The following is a 22,858-nucleotide window of genomic DNA, read 5'->3' as shown; positions in this document are numbered from 1 at the left end:
ACAGTTAACATACAATATTATATTTAAGGTGTACAACATAATGATTAGATATTTATATAACTTACGAACTGATCATGCTGATAAGCCTAGTACCCACCTGACACCATACATAGTTATTGCAATATTATTGACTGTATTTCCTATGCTGTACTTTACATCCCCATGACTATTTTTATAACTGGCTATTTGTGCTTAATGCCTTTCTCCTTTTCTGCCTATGCCCCCACCACCTCTCCCTTCTAGCAACCATCGATTTGTATCTATGAGTTTGTTTCTGTTTTGTGTCTTTGTTTTTTAGATTCCTCGGTGAAATCATATGGTACTTGTCTTTCTCAGACTTATTCCAGTTAGCATAATACCCTGTAGGTCCATCCATGCTGTCTCAAATGGCAAAATTTTATTCTTTTTTGTGGCTGAGTAATATTCCATTGTATAATTGTACCACTTCTTTATCAATGGACACTTAGGTTGATTCCATATCTTGGCTGTTACAAATATAATGAAGCAGTGAACACAGGGATGCATCTATCTTTTCAAATTAGTGTTTTGGTTTTCTTTGGATAAATACCCAGGAGTGGAATTGCTGGGTCATATGGTAGTTTTATTTTTAATTTTTTGAGGAATGTCCATACTGTTTTCCATCATGGTTGCATCAATGTACAATCCCACCAACAGTACATGAGGGCTCCGTTTTCTCCACATCTGCACCAACACTTGTTTGTTGATTTACTGATGATAGCCATTCTGACAGGTGTGAGGTGGTATCTGATTGTGGTTTTTATTTGCATTTCTCTGATGATTAGTGACGTTGAACATCTTTTCATATGTCTATTGGCCATCTGTATGTCCTCTTTGGAGAAATGTCTATTCAGGTCCTCTGCCCATTTTTTAATTGGATTTTTTTTTCTTTTTTGTGTTAAGTTGTTTAAGTTCTTTATACATTTTGGATATTAATGCCTTATTTAATGTATCATTAGCGAATATCTTCTCCCATTCAGTAGGTTGTCTTTTCACTTTGTTTATGGTTTCCTTTGCTGTGCAAAAACTTCTCTGTTTGATGCAACCCCATTTGTTACTCTTTTGTTTCCCTTACCCAAGGAGATGTATCAAAATAATAATAATAATAATAATAATAATAATAATAATAATAATAATATTACTAAGAGCAATGTCAGAGAGTTTACTGCCTGTTTTCTTCTAGGAAGTTTTATGGTTTCAGGTCTTACATTGAAGTTCTCTAATCCATTTTGAGTTTATTTTTGTATATGGTGTAAGCAAGTGGTCTAATTTCATTTTTTTCATGTTATTGACCAGACTATCTTTACCCCATTGTATATTCTTGCCTCCTTTGTCATAGATTAATTGGCCATATAGACTGCGCTCTCTATTCTGTTTCACTGATCTCTATGTCTGTTTCTATGCCAATACTATGCTACTTTGATTACTATCGCCTTGTAGTATAGATCGACATCAGGTAGTCTGATACCTTCAACTTTGTTCTTCTTTCTCAATATTGCTTTGGCTATTTGGGGTCTTTTGTATTCCCTATACATTTTTAGGATTATTTATTCTAGTTCTGTGAAAAATGTCATTGGTATTTTGATAGGGATTGCATTGAATCTGTAGATTTCTTTGGGTAGTATGGACATTTTAACAATGTTAATTCTTCCTATCCATGAATGTGGGACATCCTCCCATTTATTTGTGGTTTCAATGTCTCTTAGTTTTCTGAGTACAGGTCTTTTACCTCCTTGGCTAAATTTATTTCTAGGCATTTAATTCTTTTTTTTGATGCAACTGTAAATCGGAATATTTTCTTAATTCCTCTGATAGTTATTGATGTATAAAAATGCAACCAATTTCTGAGTATTAATTTTGTATCCTGCAACTTTACTGAATTCATTTGTTCTAATATTTTTTTGGTGAAATCTTTAGGGTTCTCTATATATAGTTTCATGTCATCTGCAAATGATGACTATTTTACTTCTTCCTTTCCAATTTGGATGCCTGTAATTTCTTTCTCTTTTCCAACTGCTGTGGCTAGGACTTCCAATACTATGTTGAATAAAGTGGTGAAAGTGGACATCCTTGTCTTGTTCCTGATCTTAAAGAAAAAACTTTCGGTTTTTTACCATTGAGGTTATTAGCTGTGGGGTTGTCATATATGGCCTTTATTATGTTGAGGTACATTCCCTCTATCCTCATTTTGCTGAGGGTTTTTATCATAAATGGATGTTGGATTTTGTCAAATACTTTTTCTGCATCTATTGATATGATTATATGATTTTTGTCCATTTTATTTATGTGGTGTATCATGTTAATTGATTTGCAGATATTGAACATCACAGAAATAAATCCTATTTGTCCATGGTATCTAATTTTTTAAATGTATTGCTGAATATGGTTTGCTAATACTGAGGATTTTTGCACCTACGTCTGTCAAAGATATTGGCCCATAATTTTTTGTGTGTGATTTTGGAATCAGAATAATGCTGATCTTATGAGTTTGGGAGCCTTCCTCCTCTTCAATTTTTTGGAATAGTTTGAAAAGGGTAAGTATTAATTCTTCTTTGAATGTTTGGTAAAATTCACCTGTGAAGACATCTGGTGTAGGACTTTCGTTTGTTGGAAGTTTTTTGATAACTGGTTCAATTTCATTAGTAGTTATCCGTCTGTTCAGATTTTGTTTTTTCCTGATTCAATCTTGGAAGGTTTTATGTTTCTAGGAATTTATACATTTTTTTCCAGGTTGTCCAATTTGTTGGAATATAATTGCTTGTAGTATTTTCTTATATTCCTTGAGTGTCAGTTGTCAACTTCTGCTCTTTCAGTTCTGATTTTATTTATTTGAACCCTCTTTTTCTTGATAAGTCTGGCTAAAGGTTTATCAATTTTATCTTTTCAATAAAGCCATCTTAGTTTCATTGTTCTTTCCTATTGTTTAGTCTCTATTTCATTTATTTCTATTCTAATCTTTATGATTTCCTTCTCTCTACTCACTATGGGCTTTCTTCTTTTTTTAGCTCCTTTAGGTTAGATCAGGGGTCGGCAAACTTTTGAGGCAGAAGAGCCACCAGGGGTCAGCAAACTGTGGCTCGCGAGCCGCAGGCTCTGAAGTAAAATTGAAAATTAAAACTATCATAGTTTCATTTATAAAAATGTTAAAGGATATTATTCACATAATCGTGGTTATGTAAAAATATATTTATGGCTCTCGAATAATTTTTAAATTGTTGTGAGGGACAGGATTGGCTCTTCCAGGGATTGGCAAACTTTTGCAATGGAATGTACCCAAAGAACCACACGTGGCTCACGAGCCGCAGTTTGCCAACCTCTAGGTTAGATGGTTTGAGATTTCTCTAGTTTCTTGAGGTAAGGCCTGTACTGCTATGAATTTCCCTGTAAGAATTGCTTTGGCTGTACGCCACAGAATTTGAGTCATTTTCATTTTCAATTGTCTCAGGGTATCTTTTGATTTCCTCTCTGATCTCCTTGTTGACCCATTCATTTAGTAGTATGCTATTTAGCCTCCACGGTTTTTTCTTCTTGTAATCAATTTCTAGTTTCATACTATTGTGATCAGAGAATATGCTTAATATGATTTCAGTCTTCTTAAATTTACTGAGACTTGTATTGTGGCCTAACATGTAGTTTATCCTGGAAAAATGTTCTATGTGCATTTGAAAAGAATGTACATTCTGCTGCTTTTATGTGGAATGTTCTAAAAATACCTATTAAGTCCATCTGGTCTATTGTGTCATTTAAGGCCACTGTTTCCATTTGATTTTCTGTCTGGACATCTATTCATTGGTGTCAATGAGGTGTTCAAGTCCCCTACTATTATTGTATTATTGTTGATCTCTCCCTTTATGTCTGTCAATATTTGCCTTATAGATTTAGATGTTCTTACATTGGGTACATAAATGTGATTACAATTCTATCCTCTTGTTGAATTGATCACATATCATTATGAAATGGCTTTGTCTCGTTATACCTTTGTTTTAAAGACTGTTTTGTCTAAGTATTGCTACCCTAGCATTTTGTTTCCTTTTGCATGAAATATCTTTTTCTATACCTTTATTGTATGTGTGTCTTTCAGTCTGAAGTGGGTCTCCTGTAGATAGCACATGTACAGGCCTTGTTTTTGACCCTTTCAGCCACCCTATGTGTCTTTTAATCAAAGCATTTGGTCCATTTACATTTAAAGTAATTATTGATAGGTATGTAGTTATTGCCATTTCATTGTTTTCTGTTTTTGTAGTTCTCTGTTCCTTATTCTCTTGCATGTTGATAACTTTTTATAGTGTTGTTTGGATTCTGTTTGTTTTTTTCAAGATTTTTTTTTAAATTGGGGAATTGGGGGATGGGAACAGCGCTGGGGAGTTGGGAGAAGGGGAATAGACAAGTTGTTGTCGTTTTGTTCTTCAGTCTAGTTGTGGAGGATGTTGCTTCACTGGCCCAAGTTGGCACCATCATTGCGATCTTCCTGGCGAGGCAGATCAGTCACCGGCTTCTGGACGGCTGCTCACGCTGGCTGCCGGCTACACACAGTAGCCCATGGCAACCCACTGCAGCAGGGGTTGCAGCCTATGCCATCACCGGCGACTCATGGCAGCCCAGCTCCAGGTTGAGCTGTTGTTCAGCATCTTAGCTGTAGAGGGCAGTGTCACTGGCCCTCATATGTGGGATCCGAACTGGGGCCCTCTGGCGTCCCAAGCCAGCTCTTAACCAATGCGCCGCTCGGCCGGCCCTGGATTCTGTTCTGTTTATTTCTTGTATATCTTACAGATTTTTGGTTTGTGGTTACCACATGCTTCATACTTACCAACTTTTGTTTATATTGGGTTGTTGGAAATCATGACGCATTTTTGCAATGAAAAACATAGAAAAATACGTCAACCCAATAGGAGTCTATGTTATTGATGGTCACTTAAGTTCAAACATATTCTAAAATTGCTACATTTGTTGTCATTATTTTTACTTTTTGTGTGTATATCCCTTATTGTTATAATTATATATGCTCTTCCTACTTTTGTCTTTTAACCTTTGTTATAATTGGTTGATGCACTGCTTTTACTAAGTGTTTGCCTTTGTCAGTGAGAATTTTTCTTTCCCACATTTTATTTTTTTCTTTTCTATTTAAAGTTCCTTTAACATTTCTTGTCATGCTGGTTTAGTGGTGATCAACTCCTTTAGTTTTTCCTGTCTGGGAAACTCTTATCTCTCCTTTGACTCTAAATGATAGCCTACCTGTGCTGGGCTGGTTGCATGGAAAGCTCAACAAAAAAAACGGTGCTTGCCAGTGTTTCTGTCCCTGGAGAGTTGCCCCCTCCAGCCCATGCCCTGAAGTTAGCCGATTTAGTTCCTCATGTGTACCTGATGTTTTTTGAGCCCCTGTGGTGGTGTTTACAGAGTCTGTGCATGGGCCTTTTAAGAGCAACACCTGTCTCTAGCAGCTGTGTCTTGGATGCAATCCCTGCTGGTTTTCACAGCCAGATGCAAGGGCTCCTCTTCCTGGCACTGGTGCCCCAGGCTGGGGAGTCTGGTGTGGGTCGGGACTCTTTGCTCCTTAGGGGGCACCTCCTCAGTGGAGATATCCCTCCCATTTTTTAATGGCCACATCATTTTTTAATGGCCACATGTGTGAGGCCTTCCCAGTCTGCGTCTCCACCCTTACCAGTCTCAACGTGGCTTCTGCTTTATATCCTTAGTTACAGGGAATCTATTCAGCTAGACTACAGGTGGTTCTCAGTGATGATTTTTCTATAATTTAGTTGTAATTTTGATCATGGGATAAGGCGATCTCAGAGTTTACCTACTCCACCACCTTGACCAGAGGTCTATTTCTTAAATGATTTTTTGATTCATCAGTTTTACAATTCTAGGCTGCTCCATACAGCTGAAAGGCTATTTCACTTTCTCCCTATGAATTAATTTTGGAAACTTTCTTCTCTCGTAATCTATTTTCAAACCCACTATAGTTGACTTGCTACCTGTTGACATAGGGCGCACAGGTAAGACGTTCCTGAGGCTGCTCCTCCTGTTGGACCAGAGGGCAAAACCCGTAGACAGGAGTCAAGGCTTGAGTCTTAGGGCCTGTTCCACCACATCCTATGTCCCCATTTAAACAGCTCAAAATGCATTCAGAGAAACAGGGTACACTGGGAATAATGAGTATCACAGATGACAAAACAGATGGGTGCTTTATCCACACAACCTTCAGTCAGACTGCCAGTCCTGTCCACACAGTGTACTGTTTCCGACTCATTCCACTTTTATTTGCTCATCACAGGCCACTTCTCTCTCAGAGGTACACTATTTGGCATGATTGAATTCAACTGTTTTGAAAGCCAACACCACCATTCCTTGCCTGCCTGACAAGCACAAACCAGTGACACTTCATTCCTGCCATTTTCCTCTGACAAGCATGGAAGCAGATGGACTGGGTCAGGGTCTGGTGACAGCAGGTCTCTGAGGGTCTGAGACTTCAGCAGTCACTCCTTCCAGCCTCAGGAGGTCTGGCACAGCAAATCTCTCCCTCCTTGGTTCCACTGCATTCAAAGGCCAAAAGGCACAGATTAAGACAAAGGAAGAACCAGTAAAACAGAGACCAAGGATAAGCAAGATGACCAAAACCTCCAGATAAATTAAATCATCTTTATTAAAAATAAATACACATCTTACTTATAGGGAAGCACAAAAGTAAACTACCCTCCATACTTCCATATAGAAACCATTTAGAATACATTCATTCACAAAAGAAAGAAAAGATTTGTAGATCATCAAAACTGAAATTTAGTAACTTTAATATACATTGTTTCCTTGGAAAATAAAGACTAAAAGGTCAAAGATCATTTCTGCTCATTTTAGCAAACTCTCTAAGTAACCCCCACATCTTTTGGCTGAAAGGCCATGTCCTGAGAAGGGGCCCTCCCCGCCTTCCTCCTGCTCTGACTGACACTGGCTCTGTGTAGGGCTGGTCTGGGTCACCGGGACAAGAGAACTCAGCCATATCACCCGTTTTCTGCTAATTAACTAATGTGGTTCAGCTCTTCTGCAACGGGCAGGATGCTTCCTCAGGTGCTAGGGACTCGGAGTACATTTTCCAGTGTTTTCCAAACTCACAGTGTGTTCAAAGGGCCAACGCTGTGTCTGAAGGCTTTTACAAAAGGTTCCATCAGCATGCCCAAGTGCCCATTCATGGGACTCACAGCTTTGGCTGCCACAAAGGCTTGTTTCCTGTGCCCTTCACAGGGGGTGACTTCCCAGTTAAATGGCATTACAGACATTAGGTCAACAATGAAGAACTAAGGGGGCCCCAAAGTCTTTCACACCTCCGCCTCCTTACCCTAAACATACAAATACACAAAAGAGCTCTTCTTATAAATTCAGGTTCATCATCTGAGAGGTTGAAGCCTCCAGCGATTCTTCTAGCTCCAGGGCATACTGACTGTACGCTTCCAGATGTTTTCTCCAGATTTCAACTGGAAATGAGAAAGTGGCACAGCTGATGGAACAGGCAGGGACAGTCAGGACAGTCTCTACCAGAAAGCGCACTGCCTACTGGCTCAGTCCCCCAGATGGGGTCCGGCCTGGGCTCACCAACCCTGCTGCCTCCAACTGCATCACACCCCCCCTCCACCTTTGTGAGCAGCGCCACTCACCCTTTGGTGCTTGCTGACCTTGATACCTCCCACCAGGGACACAACTGTCCTCAAGGCCACCCTCTGTCCAGGGGCCATGTGGCCCGAGGTCCATCTGAGACACTTACTGGTCTGAGAACCCTCTTAGACAACGGCCAGGACTTAACCAGGCCCTCCGGAGCTGGTGCCACTGCGGACTGGCTGCATTGCTCTCCTGGGCACTCTGACTTTTTAATCAGTCCATGAAGACCTGGAGGACACTCAGCCCAGACTCAGACCCTCCCAGCACTCACTGTAGGGTGGCTCTTCTGCCCTGGCAGGAGCCAGGGAGCCATCTCCTGCAGAGCAGCTGGGGCCCTGTGCTGGCGGCCCGCCAGGGGCCTGGGGCCTGGGGTCTCCCGCCAGCTCCTGGCGCGTGTTCTCCAGCATGGTCTTGTACGCCTGCCGTGCTGCCACTGTCAGCTCGACCATCTTGTGGAACTGGTCCTTGGGCAGAAATAAGAGCACAGGTGACATCCCCGGACCACAGAGGACATGGGTCTCTTGAAAACCACACTGGGGCCCGCCCCAGAGAAATAGGGTGCCACTGCGTAGGGTGCCACCCCGAAAGAAGAGCAGGCTGCCTGAGGCGCCTCTGTGGCAGCACTAAGCCCAGAGCTAAATTCAGAATTGCACTTCCTTCATGTTGTTAAGGAGACAAAGGCCACCGAGGCTGGGCGACTCTGCTGGGCTCTGTCTGCAGACCAAGCCATCTGTCTGCCTCCTGCCCACGAGCAGTGCCAGCAGGCTGCAGCCCCTCCCAGCACACCTGGGCCCCGTCGTAGCTGAAGATCCCCACCACGCTGACAGGAACTGCCTTGTTCAGACTGCGCCCCAGAGCTTTGCGGTTGAGAGCGAACACGAAGGGAATGTTCTGGATGCAAGCGTAATCGATGATGGTGTGCAGGGTGTCGTCCAGCCCACCTGGTGAGGACAAGGAAAACGACAGGGAGACACATCACACGGGGCATGGTGGGGACACTGGTGGCAAAGGGTTTTTTTCTACAGACAGCAACACTCCCCAGCTACCTTCTTCACTCCCGTCAGTGGCCTGTGCCCCATGTCGCCAGGAGAAAACAGGTTACTGCAGTGCAAGTACACTTTTCTCTCGGCCACATGGAAGGAATCAGTCTCCAAAAGAGACACTATGTCACATCAACAGCTGGTGTTATGCCTAATAAGTCTTAGCAAATATTTACTGAATACTCACTAAATGCCAGAGCACTGGTCTGACTGCCTCACATCTTAGCCCGTATCCTCACAAATCCCTGAAAGGGGGGCTACCCTCCACTTACAGATGGAAATCCAGACCAGAGAGGTCACAAAGCAGAGGGGCCACACCGCTGGCCCCCCCACCATGAACACGCGTGGGCTCAGCACCCTCCACCCCCGCCTTGACTCCCAGCCTGGGGCAGCCACGGCTGGTGCTCAGGGAGAGTGGGGACAGGCACCGTGAGCAGGAAAAAGGGGGGAAGGATGTTTGGATGCAGGGACATGCCTGCTAAGCCAGAAACACAGCAGCACCAAGAGAACGACATATGGGACTGCACAAGTAACACACAGATCACTGGTCTGCACACATGTAGGCAGCATCCAGCTGGAACGCGTAACACCAAAATAACTCCACTCATGACAGCAACGAGATTAAATGTAAACAAACAAAAGATCTCTGCTCTTGGACAGAATGCTCCAAAATGATGACATGTCAATTCTACGTTAGCCTAAAACTTTGAAATACTGTAATTTACTACAAATGGGATTTTTAAAAAAAATAAAAAATATGAAAAGAATACACAAGTAAAAATAGCCTTTTCAAAAAGAAAAATAATATCAGGCTAGCATCATAAGGCACTGAAGCTGCTATAAAGCTATCAGCACGTAAAGAACGGGATTCAGCATGACAGAAGAGAGGGTCCAGGAATGACCCGAATACTTGGGGAGCTTGAACATGTGAGGAAGTGCATTTTGAAGCAGGGGAGAAGGGACAACTGGGTCCGCTTCTGGAAAGATCCGTGTTAGACTGAAATATATGCTACCTAAACAAATAAACATGAAAACGGGGGAAAAAAAAACACAATTAAAAAACCTTTAGTCACCTTGGAGTGGGAAGGTCAAGGGCTGACATGAACCTGGATGTGATAAAAACGTTAAGAATAAAAAATACCAATATATACACATCTAGTCCCTGCATGGCCAAAAAAGGTGAAAAGAAAACAGGCTACTGACAAACCAGAGAAACATTTACCACTCTTACCCAAAGGGCTAACTTTCCTATTATTAACAGGCGGTAACACCAATGCAAAAACGATGAACATCCCAAAAGGCAAATGGGCAAAGAGTATGAACCAACAGTTCACAGAAACACCATGCTCTTAAACAGTGAAAGGTGCTCAATTCCCTCCCAAATGAAATGCTATTTGGGGCAGGGGGCAAGGCAGGGCACACACAACCCGTGGGGCTGTGGTGTCTCTGTAGGTGGTGGGCACGGTCCTGCTGTCACACATACACATGCGCCCTTCCATTCTCAGTATGGAACCCAGAGATGTTCACACAATAACAAACCACATGCCAGATGCAGCCTCACTGAAAGGTGTGAAGTGTGAAAACCACCGATGTGCCCTCAGTAAAGGGACAGCACAGCCCTTCAGGAGCCACACAACCTGCATGTGCCAGCATGATAGGAGGGTCCCGAGACTGAAGCTATAAAACCAGGTGCACAGGGGTCCGGGAGGCCAGGTCACACAGTGTTCATACATATGCTGGACTATCGATGATACCTAAAAATCTGGCAACGGTGGCTTGTCTCTGAGCAGCTAGGGGAATTTGGGGAGTTCCCTCCTCAAAAGAAATAAAACCGTGGATTCCACCCCCCGCCTGGTGAGCTGTTTTCACTGAGTGTCTGGAAGTCACATTTGTCACATAGCTGCAGGTCTTCTGCATACAGACCGACTCTAGGTACAAATACACATCCGCATGAGAAGGAAAGACTCCCTAATACATCGCATTCCATGGGAACAAATTACATGATTACCTAATTTTCTTTCAATAGAGGAACTTCTCAAATGAACATCCCTTCCCCCCGTCCATGGGAACTGGAAACTCTCTGCAGCTGGTGTGACTGGGCATTAACTTTTAAGCCCACATCCCTTAATTTGTCCACCCACACTCCAGATCTACCTGAAGAATATAGTAAGAGGTGATGAGGAAGCAACCTCTGGGGGGTGAGAGGGGGGCGATGGCAGGGGAACATAAACTTCAAAGAAAAACACCAATTTTGGGTAGGCTGGGAAAAGGGGTGACAGGCAGAGGTGGGGTTCCTGAGATTTAATCAACTTACCAGCAGACACTGACCGAGCTCCCTAATGTCAGCCAAGTCACCCCACCCCAGGGTCTCTGTGCCTCATGTCCCTGCAGCCCTGGGATTGATCACATAGCAGTGTGCAGAAGAGCTACCCCAGCCGGCTCAGCTGCTGCTGTCCTTAGAAAGGCCTGCTTGTGCCACTGGTCCCCAGCTGGCTACAGAAGTGAGGTTTCTGGAGGGCTCCCACCACCTTATCTGATCAGAATGGCTACTATGCCTACGCTGCTTGTGGGAACAGTGAGGTTTATGCTGACACCGACTTCCTTCTGCGATTCTAGGGGCTTGGTATGTGCCGGGCAGAGGGTGCCCACGTGAGCGGACCCCAGTAAATACCCTGGGCACTGAGTCTCTCCCGAGATGTCCCACAGACAGCATTTCACACGTGTCGTCACAGTGTGCCCTGGGTGATTCCCCCAGGAGAAAACGTGAAGTGTGTGCCTGGCTCTCCTGGCTTTACCCCACACACATTTCCCTCTCTGACTGCACTGCGACCTTCCACTGCAATAAGTCACAGCTGTGAGGACAGCTCTACGTCTTCACGTCCTGGGAGTCCTCCGGCGTGTTACGGAGCGAGGATGGGCTCGGGGACCCAAGTCAGTGGTGTTGCTCACCAACCGCCTAGTCAGTTATTAGTGAGAGCTGAAAGCACCTCCAAGTGCAAATTCTCAAAGTCCCACGAGACAACTGAAAACAGGTAAAACGCTCAATCACATAAACAATTACCACTGAAAAGTTTAAGTTCAGAATTAGGAGATAAAAGACCGCTCTCTGAACAAATGCAGTGCTCTAAAAGAATCCACAGCTGTTAAAACTGAATTTTAGCTTTAAAATGACTGCACGTCATGGGCTATCTTTTCCAAAGAAGAAACACTTATAAGACATGTACTCACGTTCCTTATGCCTCAAAGCAAAAAAATGTAGGAACTGATGATTATGCAACGCATTTTAAATGCGTAACAAATCCTCACGATGCCTTTCAGTAAAATCGTAACTCAGTTCTCTGGCACAGTCAGAAGAGGATATATACCCATGTTGTTTGTTTGTTTAAAGATGTAAATCCACAGAAGAATGAAAGACCAGAGCAAAAAAGTATCTGAAAGCTGAAAAGACACTCAACTGACCTAGATGACCTAAGCCAACAGTGGAGAAAAGCTTAGATTAGAACCAGCCATCTATACCCTAGAATTAACAACCCAGAGTTCACCAACTGTCCGCACTGGGTGGGCACCCTCAGAAACCAGATGAAGTTCAGATGGTAGGCCTCGTGACAGCAAGTCAGTGTCCACTTCACCCAACCAATGCCCAGGCACGGCCCCTCCCGTGAGGCAGGGCGGCAGGTTCTCGGGACACCAGGTGCCACACCTCTTCCGGTGTGTGTGTGAGGACAAGCTGGGGGTGGGGGGTTTGAGGCCCCGCCCCCTTCCCTCACAGGAGATGGGAGTCTTCCTTCCCCAGAGAATGTGACCAGCCCCAGGGGCGTCAGAGAGACACCCTCTGGTCAGCAGCCCAACAGTCAGTCACCCCACAGCACAGGTTCTTAGACTGGGTCCTTGGAGCAGCAGCACCACCCAAGAACTTGCTAGAAATGCAAATTCAGGGGCACGATGGATCTGCACCAGCAGAACCCAGCTTCTGGGTGACTGATGTTCTCTAGTTTGAGAACCACTGCCCTCCGACGCAGCTCCCTGCGTTTAAATGTGAGCCCACCCCCAGATTTCTAGTCAGCTTCTGAGGCTAGTAAGGACAAGCTGATGCCTGAGGAAACCTCCACCCCGAGACCAAATGCAAACCACCTGGAGGAAAGAACGGCTCCACAGGGAGAAGGGAGTTCACGTCCCCTACCCACAAAGCAACCTCAGCTGTGACAAACATAATCTTCAGAGAACAAATATAACTCTCGGAAATGAAATATCCTACAGGAACTTTAGAAAACAGAACCCAAAGAAAGAGGTGAACAGAAGTGAAAAGTAACCAGAGGGTGCAGTGCGGAGGCCTGGTATCGGAGCGGCTGGTGGGGGGGGGGGTTCGAAGCACAGGAGTGAGGGTAACGATGCAAACCGTCCCACCTCCCAGAACCCAACCCAAGGACATTCCCCTAAGCTTCCAGAGATGAGGGAAAGCACAGGGGAAAACGTCAAGAAGCACAAAGACTGGATTTCAAGCCCCCGTCTCCCAGGTGTGCCCCGCACACCATTTCCACATAAGCCACTGAGGATGTGCTCAAGCTGACAAGGCGCACCCGAGACAAGGGGACGGGCAGGAGCTCACACACCACAGCCTGAGGGGTGGGGATTATATGTGTCTCTCTCTGTCCCCAGGACAGGTGAAGGCGCATCCGGGACAAGGGAGCGAGATGGAGACAGAAAAAACACACCACATCCAACACGATGAGGGGACGTCCCTAGGACCACAGGGGAAGACGCGGCGCAGAGCCTGGAACAATTTTAGGAGATGAAACTGCAGAATGCCTCGTGAACCATCAGGAGGTTTCAGCAGCTGGCCGAGAGCTGGAGGAGGGACTACTATTAGACCCCATGCCTATCCCAGGACTGTGATGGGGTCACTGCCAGTACACAACCAAGCCCTGAAACTCCTCTGCTGTCCCACTCCGACCGGCGAGGACTGGACCTGTCCCAAGCTAGGATGGGTCAAGCCTGGCCGGCTGGCATGGCCAGGTCCAGCGGCTGTTCTTGGGCCCCTGAGGGCAGCAGACAAATCAGGAAACCTCAAGTGTCTTCAGATGCAAAATGGCAGCTGGAAACCTCAGTGTGGAATCTGGACTAAGTTCCCTGCAAGTCTAACTCCAGTGAGTTGAATTTTACACCGTGGGAGGAAGGAACGGGGCAGGGGGAAGGAGTGTGAATGTCCAGGTGCAGGTAGAGGACTGGGGTCTGAGATGGCATTCAGTGCCTAACCACCAACCCCTTTACTGTGCAGCCTGAGACAGACATAAAATGGACAAGCTCAGGGCCCCTGGGCAGAGGTCAGATGGGAGTTCACCATCAATCACCTCGCCCAGCATTTCACATCCCACAAAACAGAACCAACCTTCCAGGGTCAATAAGACGGCCAAGTGCTTGGACAAACCCACACTTTAAAGAGTGGACACAGGAATTAGTCAGATGGAACCTGAGCATTTAAAATGGACAAAAGTCCAGTGCAGGCACTGCCTGGCTGCCAGTCACAGAACCTCTGTGGTTATGAGTAGCCAGTGACCCTCCCTAGCTCCAGGGCAAACCGGCACCGTGCCCAGCACAACGCGTGACAGACATACATCCTTCTCTGCTTCCAGAGGCCAGCAGGGGCTGCCGGGAACCACCATGAAGGCCTCAAAGGCCTGGCTGCCTCGCAGAGTAAAGCACATGGTGGGCAAATGAACTCCGGAAACAAATTACTCAATTAAAGGAAAAGGAACCAACAAAACTGCCGAGGCCTGGCTGCTGAGCGGGCATGGCGGGCCATGCGCCAGGGCCACCACGGCGTTACCTTTCGACTGTATCTTCTCACAGTTGGGAGAGATGATGACGCACTTCAGCTTTCGGAGCCTCAGGTGTTTCAGCACCTCCCTCAGCCCCAGCACAAGCCGCCGTTTGGCCTTGGCCTTGACGGGATCTTTCTGGTACATGCGGTCTTGGAAACGGACCAGCTCTTTCAGCAGATCCGTAACACAGGCGTCAACTTCTTTACTGAGCACCTGGCTGCAGTAACTGAAAGAAACACGAGATGCTATCAGCTCTCCACTGACTGACACTGCAGTGCTGCTCCCATCACACTGACCGAGAGGTGCGGGTAGCGTGCCCCCTCTCAGGAAATCACACTTGGACAAACAATACTAAGTCAAAGTGGGATTCCTGACTGGCTGAGTTTAATGATAGTAGGATCAAGGAATCCTCCCCCGCTGCCACCTACAAGGGAGAAAAACTCTGCACCCTTCCCTCCACCACGGCTTGCTAAGCTTCCCCCCATCTCAGCCATCCCCTGCGCACACCTCTCCTTGTGAAAACACCTGGAGAGTCTGCCCTGGAAGAAAAGTGGGAGGGAGGGGGCAGAGCTCCCTAAGAAATCATGCAGAGAAATGAAATCATGAAAGGGAACCCGGATGTAACATGCTACCACTCACCACCCACTCCCCCAACCAAAATGGATTATGAGCACCTCTGCCGTGCACCAGCAGGGCAAGAGACCTCGTAGAAGCAGATTTAATAACCCAGACCTGTGCTATGATTAGGTACCTGGTCACCTTCTCCAGGAGGATAAAAACACTGGGCCCAGCCTCATGGCTTTCTAGTCTGAGCACATCCAAGTGGGGAACCCACGCCCAAAGCCAGAGAACCCCACGACCCCAGTCCCCTGCGGGCTCACTCACTCCCTGAATCTCCGGCTGTGGATCTTGGGGCAGCTGGTGGTGTTGGGGACCAGGTGGGAGGTCTCCTCCTCCTCATGGATCTCAGCTCCCAGTGGCTCTTCTGACTTGCTCATCACCACAGGAGCAGAACACACGGACACTTCTGGTTCCCCTAGAGCTTCACAGAAAAAAAAGTCATGACACAGCATCTGTGGGGCTTGGGCGAAGGATGCCCCAAGGCACCTTGCAGGGCAGTATCATCAGGGCAGCCATGTGCAGCCCCCACAGCCACATCCAGACACTGCCAAGTATCACAGCGGAGTGATAGGAATGGCTTGGGAAAAACAGAAGACCTGGCAACTTTCTGTTCTGCCCAGAAGTGCCTTCCTGACCCCAATTTATTTATTTATTTTATTGTGGCAAAATAGTTATAAAATTTACTACTTTAACCATTCTTAAGGAAGTGATTCAGTCAGTAGCCAAATTTATTCTTAAATTCTGAAATTTAAACTGAAGTTTCTATCAGGAAGTCTTAAACACAGGTTTTTAGCTCTAATTTTTGTACACTTAAATGCTAGAGACTATTCCTTTATCAAATAATCCTTAAATAAGAGTGAACTCAAATATCTAAATTATGAGCCTCAAGGAATGTGTTTAAACATATCAGACAGGGGTCAGTAACTGCTACGGTCCCCAAAGGTCCTTCTAGAGCAGCGGCTCTCAACCTTTCACAGGGGTCGCCTAAGACCATCAGAAAACACATATTTTCGATGGTCTTAGGAACTGAGACACCACTCCTCTATCCGTCTCCAGGCCCACATGCAGATTCACCCACATACGAGTACCCGGCGACCCTTGGGTCGTTCGACCCCCAAAGGGGTCGCAACCCACAGGTTGAGAACCGCTGTTCTAGAGACTTCCAGAGTGCAAATGAGGTGCCAACTCAACAGAGAAGAAATTCAGGAGCCTATATCACACCCGCCAGGACGGCAGACATGACAAAGACAATGTCTGTCAAGCTGGCCTCTCCCCACCAGTGGGCGGAACTGGTGACACAGCTGGAAGCCTGTGTGGCAGAAGCCTCCAAGGCTGGACAGCAGTGAACCCGAGCCTGACATCGCCAGGGCAACGCCAGCAGGAGGCAGTGCTCACATCCTCAGTGCGCGCACATGCACACACACACACACACACACACACACACACACACTGCCACAGCGACCCTGCGTCTAATGGCCCCGAAGTGGAAGCTCCCCAACCCCCCACCCCAACCCCACCTGTCACCTGGCACATGCATACACCTGGACACTGTGCAGCAATGACAACGAGGAACTGCCCCATGGGCCACAGACACACTGCTGGCCAGGCCTTGGGTGGGACACGGGGACCGTGGGGCTGCTCTGCTCCTAAGGCTGGTGCTGTGTTCACTTTGTGAGTCCTCAAGCTATATGCTATGATCTTGTACTTTTCTGAATGTATCATTCAATAAAAAGCTTAGGAAACATTTTCTTTTTATGACACTGTGTCTCATACACTCATAGGAAAGCACCTTTGCAGTTAGTGGGGTTAATTCTCACAGCTACTTCATGTCGCGAGAACCCTCCCATGTCACACAGATGAAACTCAGAGCCCTCATCTATCCCTTACAGATCCCAAGAAGCAGAGGCAGCAGAAGCCCTACCGTCCATGGGGACACCCTCTTCCTGTCAAGTTGGGAGTCTGAAAACTTCTGTGTTCTTGGGGCTCAACGCTGACTTGCTTTGACCACAACGGGGCCTGGGGTTGGCAGAGCTCCGGTGATCTGCTGCACACGCTGCCCCCACTGCAGGACTCCTTAAGAAGCAGCCAACAGAACTCCGTACCTAAGGGCTCAGCCTGCTCGAGGGCCAGGTCCTCACCACCGCTCTCTGTATCTTGCACATCATCACTGGCAAAAGCTGGGCTCTCAGCATTTTCTTGGAGACGCTGCTGCTTTCTCTCCTGCCGTTCTTTCAAAATAATCTTTAAAAAATTGAATGATTAAAACACCTAAATACTTATAAAAATAAAACAAGCCACTCTGCAAAACAAGCCACTCAAGGTTAGGATACTGGCAATGTACCTGTCCACGCCCTCAGTGGCAACAGGACCCCCACCGACCGGGGGGGAAGACCCAGGAGCAACACAACCCCGCCAGGTGCACAGAGCAGGGTGTTGCGACCTGGGATCTGAGGCAACTGTGCAGCTCAGTCACCTGGCCCCAAGCAAGACACTCGTTCACCCATCTGCAACCACACACCACAGGCTGCTGAGAATTAAATGAAGAAACATGTGACAGCCCTGAAGGAATGTCTGCCAGGAAGTGTCCAAAATGCACCGGCTCTGAGGAGCAGACCGATCACACTGGGTAGGATGAGGGGACAAGTGAATGAGAACATAACTACCCCCATTTCTGGTTTTCAGTCCATGTCACTGCTAAGTTTTTAATTAATCTCCAGTAGCTGAGGCCACTCCCTTCGCACACCCCACTGTCACTTGGGGGACAGGGAGTGAGGGATCATTTCTCAGAGCATCATCCTCTAGAGCAGCGGTTCTCAACCTGTGGGTCGCGACCCCTTTGGGGGTCAAACGACCCTTTCACAGGGGTCGCCTAAGACCATTGGAAAACAAAAAGATATTTACATTACGATTCATAACAGTAGCAAAATTACAGTTATAGAGTAGCAACGAAAATAATTTTATGGTTGGGGGTCACCACAACATGAGGAAGGAACTGTATTAAGGGGTCACGGCATCAGGAAGGTTGAGAACCGCTGCCCAGAGCATGAAAACCTACAGCCTCCCAGCTGAAAGAATACTAGGTTTTCTAGAGCCCACTTTCCACGGCAACACCACTCACCTTCTTCAATGAGGTCGGCTTCTTGGCCTTGGGGACCTCCCTCTGCTTCCCCTTCTTTACCAGAGGGGCGCTGGAGTCCAAGGGGTTGTGCGGGGTCTTCACTTGGCTGGAGTGGTGGCACTTCTTCCCCGATGTGGCCTCTTTGGAGAGGACGGGCACTGCCCCGACTGTAACACAGTGAGAATGCATGCCTCAGGAAGGGCTCCCCCAGGTCTCAGGCACTCCTCCTGCTGTCCCGCCCATCCTCACCACCTTACCCATCTTCATCCAACTGTCCCTTAGATAGTCTTCTAATTGGCAATTGCTGCCACTGAAATTTAGAGTATTTTTTAGTAGGGATCCAAAAAAATTATGAAGTAATTTGGGAAGAACCATCTTCCAAACCCTATAATCAAATCTTCTGTTTCCTAGTAAAGTCTAACAATGTGTGATCTCATCTTCGACTGAGGACATTTCTGGTAGTTGGTACTTACAATGGCCTGCCCTTTGGAGTAAGTCTCCCTCCAACACTTTCAGTTGACACCACCTTTACAGAAGTTGGCTGTTGGTGTCCATTTGCCTATCTTCTACATAGCTATCTTGTAAGGCACTTATAAGAGTCTAGTAATGTTTCTAGTTGCTTCTCTTGTATTTTCCACACATAATCTCAAATCCCCTCATTGTGCAGTATGTAACAATCCCTCCACAGTCAACACGTGATGATCACTACTCAATACTTCCATTGCATTCTCTGGTTCTGCTCCACTTCCTACGCCTTGTTCCTGCTCCCAGCACATAATCTGTGCATACTTTCCCCCCTCCTCTTTAATTAGGAAAATTTCCAACACACACCAAAGAAAAGATAACAGTATAACAACAAACCTCATGTACTCGCTGCCCAGCTTAAACCATCATCAATATTTTTCCAAATGTATCTGCCCACATTCCTTAAGTCTGGAATCTAAGTTGCTGGTGCTTTGTCAATCTGGTATGCCCACTGTCTCACCTGGCTAATTCCCCGATGCGATGCAGAACTTTGTCCCATGCCATTTCTAGCCTTGGCTATGGCACAGCTGCTGGCCATCTGTGGAAACTTGCTCCCATATTATGTTTGAAATGTACCTGTAACTGGCTTGGTTCTTGTCATCAGCTCTTCTTGAAAAACAAAACATACCAACCCTGCGCACATCTGCTTGCTCTCCCCATCCCTAATGCCACCTCCAAGTTCAGGACCTCAGCTGGGCTCCTGCAGTACCCGCTGCCCAGGCCCTCCAGCCCTGGTGCCTCCTGTCAGCACCCTCCACATCCTGCTAACATGGCACCAGTGGGCCTGGGGAAGGAGGGTCCCTTCCCAGCAGACACCCCAGTAAAGGCTCTGGCCCATTAACTCCTCCCCTCCTGTCCTATGCCTGCTGCCCACCTGGTGCTTTCCCATGTGGCCCTACATACTATGCCTCCTGTCTCCAGGACATGGAGTATTATAAGCTTTGTTTTCTGAGCTTCTCCTATATCTCCTCTTGTGGCCACACCTGACTGACCATCTCATCAAAAAATACATAACAAGCCCAAGGCTAACTGCTGAGGAAAAGTTGACTTTGCCATTAGTTATCCCATAAATTACCAACTTTCACCAAAGTCCCTGGACTGGTCTGACAACATTAACACACAGTAACAACACTGCAGGCCTTTATCAAACAGAAGACGAGCTGAGAGAAGCAGCTCTGAGGAAAGACTATCTAAGGGGGCGGTGGTCCCAAGCTTCGGTATAGTTTCCCCCTTAACCACGGTTTTGCGTTCCATGGTTTCAGTGACCTGGGGTCAACCGTGATCCAAAATGGTTAAATAGAAAATTCTAGAAATACACAATTCGTAAGTATTAAATTGTGTACTATTCTGAGCAGTATGATGAAACCTCACGCTGTCCTGCACCATCCTCGCCCAGGAATCCCTCGCAAATCATCCCTTTGTCCAGCGTATCCACACCTGTTAGTCACTTAGTAGCTGTCCCAGTTATCAGATCCACTATAGCAGTAATGCACTGTTTGTATTCAAGTCACCTTTATTTTACTTAATGGCTCCAAAGCGCAACAGTTTACCGTTTATCATTGGTATGTGTGCACAGGAAAAAACATAGTATATATAGAGTTCAGAACTACCCGTGGTTTCAGGTACCCACTGGGATCTTAGAACGTATCCTCCGTGGACAGGGGGGGCCTATACACTATATAATACTCAGACATGCAATGTATGAAACTATGGGTCCTGATATGAACAAAACTACCAAAATGGTTGAGATAAGCCAAGCAAGGGAACTTAAATATAGACTGGATACAAGATGATAACAAAAAACAATAATATTCAATGAGAAGAGGCTGGGTGGTTCAGTTAAAAATAAAATCACCATCAATTAGAGATGGCGACTTGGGTACTTACAGGTAAAATAACATGATGTCGACGAGTTGCTTTAAAATACTTCAGAAAAAAAAGCTTCTTAACCATTTCCTTGGGTACCTATTTATTTATTTTTTTTTTAAATAAACTGCCTTGAAAGGAAGAAACACACTTAAAAGACTATGGTGGCAAATGTGCGTATTTCATTCTATGACATGTTGACAATTTTAACTGTCTTGGCTCTAAGAGAAGACATTTCAGAGAGAACGACTTATCAGAACTGAGCCAACACTGCTGGGCTGCGTCCCATGGACAGGCAGGTAATTCATTTCTATCAGATGCAGCTTTGTAACCTGTACTGAGCACTTAAGTATTATGAAATTTTCAGATACACAATGTTGTCATATTTATTTCTTAAAATCATCATTTAAATGACTTGTAAAAACTTTGTGCTAGAATACACGTAACATAAAATCTACTCTTTTCACTGCTTTTAAGTGCACAATTCAGTGGCATCAATTACATTCACAATGTTGGGCAACCATGCTATGTATGCACTTTGAAAACTTTTTCACGCCCCAAACTGAAAATCTGCCCCTTTAAATGATTAATTCCCCATTCCCCCGCCTCTTAACTCCTGGTAACCTCTACTCTACTTTCAATGAATTCGCCTATTCTAGAATATTTCATGTAGTGGAATCATACAATATTTTTCTTTTTGTGTCTGGCTTACTTCACTTAGCATGTTTTCAAATTTATCCTGTTGTTGCATGTATCAGAATTTCCTTTTTTTTAAGGCTAAATACTATTCCATTGTGTGTACAGAGCACATTTTGTTTATCCACTCATGTGTGTGTTGATATACATTTGGGGTTTTCCTCCTTTCAGCTATTATGAATAATGCTGCTGTGAACACTGCGATACAAGTGTCCGAGTGTCTGTTTTTCATTATTTTGGATAAATACAGAGGAGTGGAATTACTCAGTCACGTGGCCACTCTGTCTCTAGCATTCTAAGGAACCACCAAACTGTTGTCCAAAGGAGATGCATCGTTTTACATCCTTGCCAGCACTGGTTATTTTCCGTGGTTTTACTTCCAGTTTCCAGAGTAGGTATGAAGAATGATCTCACTGAGGTTTTTTTTTGACTTGTGTTTCTCTAATGACTAATGATGATGAGTGTCTTGTGGAGAAATATTTTTTCAAGTGCCTCTACCATTTTTTGAGTTTGCTATTCAGTTATAGTTATTATATATTTGGATATTATACCCTTATCAGGTATATGATTTTCAAATATTTTCTCCCATTCTGTAGGCTGTGTTTACACTTTAATAATGTTCTTTGGTACATAAACGTTTTTAATTTTTATAAAATCCAATTCATCTATTTTTCCTTTTGTTGCCTGTCCTTTTGGTGTCCTATCTAAAAATTCGTTATCTAATCCAAGGTCATGAAAATTTACGTTTTCTTCTAAGAGTTTTATGGTTTTAGCTTTTTTTTTTTTTTTTTAATTTTATCGGGGAACTAGGGGAGGGGAACAGCATTGGGGAATTGGAGAAGGAGAACAGACAAGTTGCTGTCCTTTTTTGTCTTCAGTCTAGTTGTGGAGGATGTCGCTTCACTGGCTCATGTTGGTATTATCATTGCACTCTTTCCGGGTGAGGCAGATTGGTCGCCAGCCACTGGACAGCCGCTCACGGCGGCTCTTGGCAGCTCACGCTAGCTGCCGGCCACTCACGGTAGCTTACTGCAGCTCACTGCAGCTTACGCCTTTGCAGGCAGCCCAACTCCAGGTTGAGCTGTTGCTCACCATCTTAGCTGTAGAGGGTACAGCATCACTGGCCCATATGTGGGATCCGAACCAGGGACCTGCTGCTCAGAGCTGGTGTCCCAAGCCAACTCTTAACCAACGCACCACTCAGCCGTCCCTGGTTTTAGCTCTTATATTTAGGTCACTGATCCACGTTGAGCTAATTTTTGTTTATGGTGTGAGGTAGGGGTCCAACTTCATTCTTTAGCATATGGAAATCTAGTTGCCCCCAGAAACATTTTTTAAGAGATTGTTCGGGCCGGCCGAGTGGCGCGATGGTTAAGAACTCGCTTGGGATGCCAGAGGGCCCCGGTTCGGATTCCACATATGAGGGCCAGTGACACTGCCCTCCACAGCTAAGATGCTGAACAACAGCTCAACCTGGAGCTGGGCTGCTGTGAGTCGCCGGCGACGGC

At 45.7% G+C, this 22,858-nt stretch overlaps 1 protein-coding gene across 5 annotated transcripts in view; it reads right to left on the bottom strand.

Annotated features, from left to right (window-relative positions):
* Positions 1–6,637: 6,637 nt before the first annotated feature.
* The window catches only part of SECISBP2 (SECIS binding protein 2), a 41,682-nt gene continuing 25,461 nt past the window's right edge, over positions 6,638–22,858 (bottom strand). For all 5 annotated transcript variants that reach the window (XM_019628400.1, XM_019628403.1, XM_019628405.1 and 2 more), the window contains 7 exons: positions 18,264–18,430; positions 17,248–17,386; positions 15,410–15,566; positions 14,530–14,750; positions 8,452–8,606; positions 7,937–8,129; positions 6,638–7,484 (listed from right to left, as the gene is read on the bottom strand). In XM_019628400.1, coding sequence (XP_019483945.1) covers positions 7,381–7,484; positions 7,937–8,129; positions 8,452–8,606; positions 14,530–14,750; positions 15,410–15,566; positions 17,248–17,386; positions 18,264–18,430 — 1,136 coding nt within the window. In that variant the 3' untranslated portion in view covers positions 6,638–7,380. The remainder of the gene's footprint in view (positions 7,485–7,936; positions 8,130–8,451; positions 8,607–14,529; positions 14,751–15,409; positions 15,567–17,247; positions 17,387–18,263; positions 18,431–22,858) is intronic.

This window comes from Hipposideros armiger, unplaced genomic scaffold (genome assembly GCF_001890085.2).
Source record: "Hipposideros armiger isolate ML-2016 unplaced genomic scaffold, ASM189008v1 scaffold_786, whole genome shotgun sequence".
Lineage (NCBI taxonomy): Eukaryota > Metazoa > Chordata > Mammalia > Chiroptera > Hipposideridae > Hipposideros > Hipposideros armiger.
This window is presented reverse-complemented; position numbering and strand designations above follow the sequence as displayed.